General features: G+C 33.9%; 1 protein-coding gene across 1 annotated transcript; it reads left to right on the top strand.

Annotated features, from left to right (window-relative positions):
* Positions 1–3,633: 3,633 nt before the first annotated feature.
* Positions 3,634–5,949, top strand: Plag1 (PLAG1 zinc finger). The gene is made up of 2 exons (XM_076836089.1): positions 3,634–3,875; positions 4,403–5,949. Exons 1-2 carry the CDS (start codon positions 3,634–3,636, stop codon positions 5,658–5,660), a joined length of 1,500 nt encoding a protein of 499 aa, XP_076692204.1. The 3' UTR covers positions 5,661–5,949.
* The last annotated feature ends 5,647 nt before the right edge of the window (positions 5,950–11,596 follow it).

Below are 11,596 nucleotides of genomic sequence, written 5' to 3'. Positions count from 1 at the left end.
ACTTAATCTTTGGCTATTGTATTTTAACTACTTGATTTATATTTCAAGTCTTGTAAATAATGATTTCTAAATGTTTATCTTTAGAATATGCAGAGTTTACTAATCTCTGTATGCCTTGTACTCTCTATAATAGATAATACTAGGTATTTCTGCCTTTTGACCATTATTATTTTCATATATACTTGTACAATCAAGAATTAACACTTTTTTTTCCTAAGCATGCTCTCAGTCTACTGAAGATCATGCTACTGATGGGAATTTGTATGCTATTTTAAGATTTTTCAACAATAATCTTGTAAAACAAGTGATGCTTCTTCCTAATCCTCCTCCTCCTGTATCAAATCTGTATTTAATTTTCCTTGCATGTTTTTGAAATCTAACAGTACAGAATTGTTGCTACATGTTAGCAATCCTTATAGTATTCTTAAAAATAAATTGACAGGTATTAAAAGTAACAAGTGTGGCTCTGAGAAGCCCCATTTGCACAAGCGTACACAGTGTGAACAGGAGTGCTTTGGAATGCTTTCACCAGAAGGCCATGGTTCTTTGATGTGGTTTCAGATGTGCTTTCTAAGAAGGACCTGAGTGTATCTCTTCCATAATATTAAACTTAATGAAATTTTGATTAGTTTATTTTACAAACAGTAACTCTAATCCCCATTTCTCTATGTAGACAAGTTAGTTTTATTTTTTTAATTTTTAAATTGAATTTGGGAAACAAGTAGGGAGTCATTCAGCATCACAAATTACATTTATCTAGATAATACTATTTTAATTTTTATTTCTGCATTTATTTGTTCATGTAAATGTGCTTAGAACTAATAAAAATATGCAATTGGTGACAATGCATGACTCATCAGCAGAGTATGGAATGTAAGCATGTGCCATGCAATTGCAATTCTTTCATCTTTTATTTTCTGTCGTTTACATACTAGTTCCATTTAGAGTGTAGTCCATTCTTTTTTTTTTTTTTCTCTCCCCATAGATTAGCCAAAATGGGAAGAATTGGATTCCACTCTCTTCCACGAAGAGTTAATGGGACTGGCTAAGATCAAAATCTGAGGCTTTTTCCATCTGTAATCAGGTATGCATTGAACAAAAATCACTATAATACTGTGCATGCACCTTTAAAATAATTGGCTAATATGCATTATTGTGAATATGGTCTTTTATTAGATGTTGAGCTCACAACATTATATTTATTCTGTAGTTTTAATGCACCTATGATAACTAATTTGAGTTCTGTAATATATTAAGATTAAAAGCTATTATCAGCCATGAAAAAATTTCAGCTGGTCTTAGAAAAGTGTAATATTTGATATTAGTGCCTGTCTTCATTGCTCAGTATGTACATCAAAGATTACCATTCATTTGTTGTTCCATATTGAGTATCACCAATGTAATATAATCAAATTGTTTATATACTATTTCGTAGTGCACTTTTCATACTTCTTTCCCAATAACATAGAAGATATTTTTCCCAACTGAAATTCTCTTCATTAGAGTTGGATTCTATAACACAATGACAGTTATGACCAATTTCTGATGTATTTTCAGATACCAGTTAGAAACTCCATTTTATTTTGATTCTGCAATTGGAAAATGATCAAATTGTTCTAATAAGATTCATGAAAGCATTGTGTTAGGGAATCAAAGAATGAAAATTAGTTTTTTCTTCTTGCCATGACAGAACTTTTTTTTAGAGTTTATAATACCATTATTGATTACAGCAAAATAGCTGTGTAGGTCTAATTTCTGAGAGAGGCAGAGAAGCTGTCTTCTGAATGACGATATAACAGGAAATGAACAACCCTTGAAGATTCAGAAAATCCTAAAACAGAGGGAACATATTATGTTAGCATTGGTAGTGTCAGTTGCATTATGTTAGTGTCACTTTTAAACTGCAAGGAGAACTTTCAGACAATTTGAACAGCATGAAATCTACCTAATCAAAAAGAAAGGACACTTGATTAGCTTACCATACATATGCTTTATCACTTTAATCAAATTAGTGGATCATTACTGTGTTTTGTCTGCTTAGGGATAGCCTCTGTTAAATACAAAAAGACCTATTGGAACATATACTTAGGTTTACCATAATGTACTTATTTTAGAGCTTCTGCAAAAGTATAACTGGAATCTGAAAGTGAGGATAATAGACCTAGTTTGTGAAGGCAAGAGTTAGTCTAATACCAAAATACAAAATACAAGGAAGTTGGTTTCCATTTTTTTAATATATAATAGGATGAAAATCCAATTAGTTCGTAGTGGTAATCATCATTTAGCTACCTTTGAGTTTTCAATTTAAAGATCAGGTCTTTTTAAAAGAGGTTGCAGGTATTATCATTTATGTGGCCTCTTAAAAATACCTCACTAAACTACTTTGAAGAAACATTAAAGAATTATTTAATTTATACATTAGTTGGATCTTTGGAGACTTAGTTTTTTTTAATCTGAGTAATAGTTGATAATATTTGCTTGTCTATGTAGGTTTCAATTCAGTTTTAATTTTTTGTTTAAATTTTAAAAGTCATACTCTGCTATACAATATATACTTTTGATTCTTTCTCACAGCATTAATAATTAATTGAAACTCTGATATCTGACATACATTTTTGCCAACCTAAGTCTGTAGTGATGTACTCATGCACAGGTATTGTGTGCTATTGGAAGTCCCAGCAGGTGTGGTGCACTTAGGTTAGGGGTGTGTCAAAGGCTGACCCCCCTTAGCTTTGGGGGATGCCTAATGTAACTCCAGCTGATCTACTAAGCTCACTGTGTCCAGTGAATTTAATCATTCTCTAATGTAAAAAATATTGAAGGGCATTAAGCATCTCCCTCCCACTATAATGACAAAGAACTATGTTCTTCCCTAATAACACATTGAAAGGTTTTATCATTTCAAGAATGTTATTTGTTAAGAAAATAAATCATTTCTATTATTGACTTGGGATCCCTTAGAGTACAATGACACTGGTTTAAAGAGTACATTTTCACTTTGGGTGGTGCATTCTACTGTTCCAGGCCTTTAATGTCTGGGCTTTAAGTATTTCCACAGACTCAATGGTTTTCAGTTGCCTGTTTGTACCTATAATACAGGTGTGACTAGAGCTGACAGACATAAATTAAAATGACTTTTCCACATTCAAACATTTTGCTGAAACATTTTTATATTTTTAGTCAGATTTATGTTTTCTAACCCCTTGTGAAAATTGAAGCTAAATAATGCCACTTTTAGAATCATGTTTTGTTGCTTCCTGAGAGTTCCTGAAATCACTACTGCTATGCCTAAGTACATCATTTGTCAGGTGGAATGTCAGGGTATGTATGAACTGTTCATTCTGAGCAATGCATTTGTATATGTTTTGACAATATAAAGAAACCTACAGATATTACATTGGACCAGCTGAATCCATTTTATGGTTTCTTTTTTAATTCAAAAGCATCACATAGCAAATAAAATTTTTTAAAATTGAGTTTAGTTACAAACTAGTTGTTTCTTATTTTTTTTTCCAGTCCCTTTTTGCTTTCTTTTACGACCACATGAAACTTGAGAAGCCACCTAAAGCTATATCATTTAGTGGAGTTGGGCAGTTCCCAAGTGTCCAACAAGAAGGCCTGGTTTAGGCTGCGATGGCCACTGTCATTCCTGGTGATTTGTCAGAAGTAAGAGATACCCAGAAAGTCCCTTCAGGGAAACGTAAGCGTGGTGAAACCAAACCAAGAAAAAACTTTCCTTGCCAACTGTGTGACAAGGCCTTTAACAGTGTTGAGAAATTAAAGGTTCACTCCTACTCTCACACAGGAGAGAGGCCCTACAAGTGCATACAACAAGACTGCACCAAGGCCTTTGTCTCTAAGTACAAATTACAAAGGTATTAAATTCTATTTGTCTTTCAGATTATATTTTCTCTTATGTTGGCCATTTGAAGCCATTGTAAACGTATGTATTTGTATACACATTTTTCAGCTGATTTGCAGAAAGGAAATGTTAAGTAGATTAGACAATGGCTAGTTTTTACTATTCTAAATCACATACTTTTGTGTTAGTGTCTTTGGATTTTTTTAAATAAAATGCTTAATGAGAGTAGAATTTCTGTTTGTAGAAAAAAAATTACGACAAGAAAAGGGTATGGACATTTACGTGAGTATATTCAGTCTTGCTCATTTGCTTCTGTAATGATAGCTAAAAACCAGCAAAAATTAAAGTGGCAACTTAAATGGCTCAAGTTTTGCAGTGTTTAGGTATATTAACTATCCTTTTGGTACATAGTAAGTTGAGCAGATTCCATTATTAAGGGAAGTTCTGTGTTAGCATAGTAGTTTTAGCTGCCCATTTGAAAAGTGAATACATGCCATTTTCATTGTGACAATTACTTACAAAATATATCTGTGTTTAAAGGCACATGGCTACTCACTCTCCTGAGAAAACCCACAAGTGTAATTATTGTGAGAAAATGTTTCACCGGAAAGATCATCTGAAGAATCACCTCCATACACATGACCCCAACAAAGAGACGTTTAAGTGTGAAGAGTGTGGCAAGAATTACAATACCAAGCTTGGGTTTAAACGACACTTGGCCTTGCATGCAGCAACCAGCGGCGACCTCACCTGCAAGGTATGTTTGCAGACTTTCGAAAGCACAGGAGTGCTTCTGGAGCACCTTAAGTCTCATGCAGGCAAGTCATCTGGGGGGGTGAAAGAGAAAAAGCACCAGTGCGAGCATTGTGATCGCCGGTTCTACACCCGAAAGGATGTCCGGAGACACATGGTGGTGCACACTGGAAGAAAGGACTTCCTCTGTCAGTACTGTGCACAGAGATTTGGACGAAAGGATCACCTGACTCGACATATGAAGAAGAGCCACAATCAAGAGCTTCTAAAGGTCAAAACTGAACCAGTGGACTTCCTGGATCCATTTACCTGCAATGTGTCTGTGCCTATAAAAGATGAGCTCCTTCCGGTGATGTCCTTACCTTCCAGTGAACTGTTATCAAAGCCATTCACAAACACTTTGCAGTTAAACCTCTATAACACTCCATTTCAGTCCATGCAGAGCTCGGGATCTGCCCATCAAATGATCACAACTTTACCTTTAGGAATGACATGCCCAATAGATATGGATGCTGTTCATCCCTCTCACCACCTATCTTTCAAATATCCATTCAGTTCTACCTCATATGCAATTTCTATTCCTGAAAAAGAACAGCCATTAAAGGGGGAAATTGAGAGTTATCTGATGGAGTTACAAGGTGGCATGCCCTCTTCATCCCAGGATTCTCAAGCATCATCATCTAAGCTAGGGTTGGATCCTCAGAATGGGTCCCTAGATGATGGTGCAGGGGACCTCTCCTTATCAAAAAGTTCAATCTCTATCAGTGACCCTCTCAACACACCAGCATTGGATTTTTCTCAGTTGTTTAATTTCATACCTTTAAATGGTCCTCCCTATAATCCTATCTCAGTGGGGAGCCTCGGAATGAGCTATTCCCAAGACGAAGCACATTCTTCAGTTTCCCAGCTACCCCCACAGACACAGGATCTTCAGGATCCTGCAAACACTATAGGTCTTGGGTCTCTGCACTCACTGTCAGCAGCTTTCACAAGTAGCTTAAGCACAAGCACCACCCTGCCACGTTTCCATCAGGCTTTTCAGTAAGATTCTAGGACATGAATTCATTACAGAAATGTATGTGTAGCCCTGCCTTAGGTGATCTTTTTTATTTTAGTGCCTACTTTAAGACAGTATAGAAATTTCTGCTTTTGTATAATACCAGTTTTCATTAAGCCAGTATAAAATAGAAACTAGCTTTTTAAATGAGCTTTGGAACCATTTGTGTTCAGTTATGTTTACCTGGGTATTTTGTCCTGATTCACTGCCAATTGTCATAGTCTTAAAGAGTTTTATTTCATATAGGAAAGCCATTATTATTAATAAAGTTTTACAAGTCCCATGTTCAGATTACTTTTAGATCTTAAATGGTTGTTTTTATCCAGTAACAATGGCTCTTTTTGACATTTGGCTCATTATTTAAAAAAAAAATGAAATAGAATGTAAATTTTACAAAATGTATGTGAATAACTTGAGAGTTTTAAAATTTTTACTAGCCATGAAATGGATTCATAATCAAGTGTTTTACATGACTTAAGAATCCAGTTTGGGGAGATAACAGATGTTTCCTAGACATACTATAATTTCAGATCAGTATATTTTGAAAATTTGTTATTGTCTGGCTAAAATATTTGCTAATAATTTATGAGCATAAAAAGAAGATAAAACCAAAACACAAAGCACCAGTATTTAAAGCAAAAAGACTCCTAGTAAGGTAACACAGCATTCTGTGTTACATAGGAGCCAGCCCTTAATTAGTGACCACGGTTCTGCCTTCATAGCTATCTTTCCATTTAATATTAATAGTGTATGGCATTGGAGCCTTCAAGGGTCAGCATATAGATAATTCTCTTTAATCTATACCAGCCTTCACAACCAGAGGGTGGCTCAGGTGTACCAACAGTTTTATTTGGATTGTTGTTCCACAGTTAGTCCAGAATCTGGAGCCATTGGGAACTATAGACAGTAGGTGTGTTAATCCCAGAGTAGACTCAGCCTGTAAGGTGTGATAGACTCATAAGCAGAAAGGAAGGTATAAAGTACACAGTTGAACTTGGGAACTTACCTAGGGATTCTGTCTGCTGTTGCCAGGGTTGAAAACTGGACTCTTTAAAAAAGTAAAGTAAAAACATTACCACTTACATCCCTTCTTGCTGAATTTGATACATCTTTCTTTCTCTAAGAGCCAAAGCAGAAAACAAAAATAACAGTTTTGCCCCATGGTATCTTTACTATTCATTAAAAATCCATCTTTCCCTGCTATTTCGGGATGGAGAATTTAAAGTTAAATGTATTAGAAAACTATTTAAGGAATTACCATAAAATTTTGAGTAACTAAAAATATATACAGTAAAGCCCCACTTTAACATATCTCTGGGAAATGGGAGAAGTACTGCAAATAAGTTGAATTTGTAGGGAAATGAAGTAAAGTAAAACAAGCACTGTCTTAGTGAATGTGAAAACAAGAATATTGTTTTCACTGAATAAAATAGTTATGGGTTTTTTCACATTAGATAATTATCATAATCTTTTCAATGGTATAATCATTATATTTTTTCAAAGGGTCATTTGGGACATCAACCTAAGAAACATATCTATTAAGCACTTCTTAACACCTTATTGTGGGACCCCGTCTGTGGGGGCAGGGGAAAGGGGGAAGGTTTATAGAAGAGTATATATCTCTTTAAAAAAGAAAAGAAAGATATTTTTGAGCACTCATTAGCCCTGTATGGGAGCTTGTTTCCCTTTTGTAGGGCCAATTATCACTGCAAATTGCAATGTTTACCAAGAATTTTTTAAAATGAGTGCAGATTACTGAATATAATACATTATTTAAAATATTTGGGAGTATAATTTGTGGAGAACTGTAAATTGTAATAATGTAAATGGGGGTTTCACATATTTTATATATATATATACACACGTATATCGCACTTCATAGAATCAAAGTTGCTCTCTGAAGGAGCTTTGGCTCTTCATATTTTATCATTGCTCCTATTTTATTTTTAATCCTAGGAGCAGTAGTTTTTATACTTATGTATTTAAATTTTATTATGAAAAATTACATTTTATTAAAAAAGTGTGTTCCAAAGGCATTAAAATTATATATGTTAATAAGGAAATACATTTTTAAAATTTTCAAACTGCTCCTAAGCTTTTGGTTAGGAGAATATTTGCTCTGAAAGTAGGCTTTCGCTCTGCTTCATTACTGCTTCCTTTAGTTTCTATGAAACAGATTGCTTACCTAAATCTTTAGTTGAATGATTAGTGTTCAATATTGCTTTTAATCACCATAAAAAAGGAAAAAAGAAATTTGGTGACAGAGCACAAATAAGTAGAAAACCAATTTTTAAATAGAGATCACAAATAGCAAGTGTGGAAGCACTACTTTATTCTGAAATTTGCTTAAAAATAAATCAAATTAATGAACTGAGACGATGGCCTTCATGGGCTGTATTTCACTACTAATTAAAAAAAAAAAAAGGGAGTACCAGGATTTATGAAATAAAGCATTTTAGAAATGGAGAATGGCGCCATATATGTATATATATATTTTTAAACCTATACTTGCCCTGCATGGATTCAAAGACATGGAGGCACATCTTCCAGGGCACTAGTGTTAAAATTATGGAGTCTTAATTTTCATATATGCACCTCTTTGCCTGTTATTGCCCCAGACTTGAAATAACACTTCAAAGTAAGAGGGAATTCAGCTAATTCGTTTTTTTAAATTGACTGCAGTGGTCACTAAACTGTTTTTGATAGAATTTCTATGAAAGATGAGGCAGACTTGGTTATATTAATTGCACAATGTTCTAATAAGGATGTAACACAGAATTGGCTCTTTTTCTAGATAAAAAAAAATTGTCATTTGTTTTTATTTGAAGTAGATTAAGGATGATTATTGCCAATGCTGTTTTCATTCTCCAGTGGCCAGAATCATCATCCTTGAAATTTCTGGTAGTGCCTTAGCTTGGTTAAAAAGGGGGTGGGATTAACGTTAAATAAAAATATTTTAGTGTAGAATTTGGAGCTCAGACAAGATATTGAACCTCATTCAGTTTGACTTCCACATGTGTGTACAAACTAGGTCACAAACACAGAAGTGTAAATGTGGAAGGATCTTGGCACTGTAAGCAATATTACCCATTGATGTATCCAAATATCATGTTTATATTGCTATTGGTCACTGTTAAAACTTTCATTTTAAGATCCTATTATCAAGTTCAGTTTTTAAAAACTTTATCCTGGCTGGTCATACATCACTCTTTGTGCATCCTTTTAATTTTATCTAGTGTTTCTTTCAAGCTGTGTATTTTTGCCTCTTTGTTGCTTGTGCTTTATTTTTCTTAGTCATTTGTGGAATATAGTGATATATTGTGTTAATTTGGACAGTAGCGGTTTTTAAAAACCATATACTGACTGAAACATGAGCCAGAGCTGATTGCTTTATTAAGCTAATAATGAATGTTATAGAGTACATACTTTCAGGATCGTTCATCTAGTGAGCAATACACATATTATAGGCCAATATTTTTTTTAAAAAAAAATAGAGCTTGGTCAACCTCTATACTACACATATTACAAGATATAGCACTTTCAAAATGAATCTAAACCTTTACAGAAACTTTCTTATAGGTTATGCCTTTTATTTTAAGACTTATTATAATTTGTTTCAAGTGCCATTAGATGATATATATGTAGGCCTTTGATATATAATGCTTTGTGTACAAAATATGGTAGATGGTATTTTAAACAGGTACATTTTTACAGTGTTTTCTTATCAATTTGCTATATTGCACAGAATCAGTGTGTGTCTTTTCATAAGGTTTTACAATGGTTTATTTTTTTACAAGGTTTACGTGTCTCAAAGCACACTGTCTTCCCAGTACGTAAGTTAAATACCAGTTCACCCAAGTTGCTTCTAGCCTACTGAGATCCATGTGACGTTGGAGGAGATCTTTTAAACGTTGAGTATTCGTCATTAGCAATGGCAGACTTGTCTCTGACAAATGAGTGCTTGAGTTGAGTTTGTCTTGTTTTTCTCACTGTGTCAGCAGCCGTGTCTACAACACAGATAGGCTATTCTGATTACATAGATTTATATAAGTTGTGTTGTGTAGATTCGTGCTTAAAACACCACGGAGAACTCCTTGGAGATCATATAAAACAAGATAATTCTACCAGTCTTGGTAATGGCACACTTAAATCACCATTCAGGTACTTCATCAGCATGATCAGTCCTCTGAGGATGGAAGGCAGTGTCTTTTGATAAGTTTTCTAGCTCTAGAAATGACACAGAACTATTGCTAATGTATAAACACTTCATTGTATAAGCTTCAGTGGTACAGGTGAACCAGAATGAATGTCTCCTCAGAAACACTCCTTCAATATTATGTTGGATCATGCTGCTAATGTAACTTGGGATACAACTCTTCATGGTGCTACAAACTTCTCTGTCTCGTTCAGTTGTATTTTTTTATCCATAGGAAAAAGACTACATTAGGTGTAAAGGTGTACAATATATTTTTATACTGTGACTTAATTTGTCATTAACAAACTTTTACACCACCACAATGTATTCATGTGCACTTGCAAAAGGAGATCTTGGACATGCAAATGTTATCAGAACAAACCCAGCTTTTGTCCACAAGGTGACTGACTCAGAATGAAGAGTGGGCTTCATATTAGAGTGTGGAGTGAAGAACATGCTGTAAGTTACTAACAGCCCTTTGAATTTAACAAAAACTGGGAATCCATTAGGAAATGGATTGCATCATGCCTGAACATAAGCTGGACTGCTGAAAATGTATTTTTAGCTAATGAAAAAGTGTTTGGACTAGTACTCTAAAAATGTTCTAATGGCAAAGTATTGAGTCAAAATAGAAAAGAAAAAAAATCTGCATTCCAGACTGAATTTTGTATATTTTTATTGCATTTAAAATGGCTATTCTGTGATATTGGGAAATCAAGTGGCTTATCATGTATATCATGTACTTAAAATGTATTCACAAACTACTGTTGTATTTGTATAAAATATAGACAAAGATCATATTTGTGTGTGTGTGTATATATATATAAGCTCTGTAAAATAGCGATCACATTATGGAGCTGCAGTGATACTACATTTTAAACATTCACATCCAGAGAAGCAGGCTATATATTGTCCAGATACCCAGATTTAAAATATTAATTCGCTGCTAATTAAACAATAATAGTACTGCAGCTTCTTGTGGCCTACAGTGTTATGTTTGCGGTAAGAAAAAAATGTAAATTCCATAAAATATATGAATAAAATTAGAGTGCCTTTAGATAATGTAGATATTCCTGAAATTTTCATAGGTGATACACTGATAGAACATTTTTTTCTTAACTTCTAATTATAAGTAGTTTCTCATTTGAAAAGTGTAAGTTTCTAAGTAAATGTAAGATTCTTGGCAGGGGATGAGTTTTAAAATTTTCACATCTTTAGAGAGAGCTCAGAAATTATAAATAAAAAATAGTCAAAACTTTATTCTAGGGGAATTTAGAATTAGAAAAAAAAAAGTAACTTCTTATTTGTGCTACAATTGGCATTTAGCATTTCTTTAGCACTTAGTGTCAGTACTATAAATCTCTTAGAAATTCCCCTGGGATTGTTTACCTAAAATTTTACTAAAGAAAGCTCTCTTGACAATTCATGTGGACCAAAATGGTTAATCACACACCTATCATTTCAGCTCAAACTTGTCAGTTAAATAGCCAGTAATGCAGCTCCCTAGAAATATTAATTTTGAAAATTCAATTAATACCTGTCCAGGAACTAACTATGGAAATAGTTTGTCATATATCTCACAGCACCTCTTTGGATATGATAGAACAAATTCTTCCTTTTCCTGTGGCGCTCTTTGTTTTCAAAGGGTAAAGATGATAGACAGTGATTCCAGTGTTAACAGCTCCTCATTTTGCCTAATTTCAGCATATCTGAAAGGGATACCAGGTCA

Source organism: Callospermophilus lateralis, chromosome 16 (assembly GCF_048772815.1).
Source record: "Callospermophilus lateralis isolate mCalLat2 chromosome 16, mCalLat2.hap1, whole genome shotgun sequence".
In the NCBI taxonomy this organism is placed as follows: Eukaryota; Metazoa; Chordata; class Mammalia; order Rodentia; family Sciuridae; genus Callospermophilus; species Callospermophilus lateralis.
The sequence above is the reverse complement of the archived record's forward strand: the minus strand, read 5'-3'. Positions and strand labels throughout refer to the sequence as shown.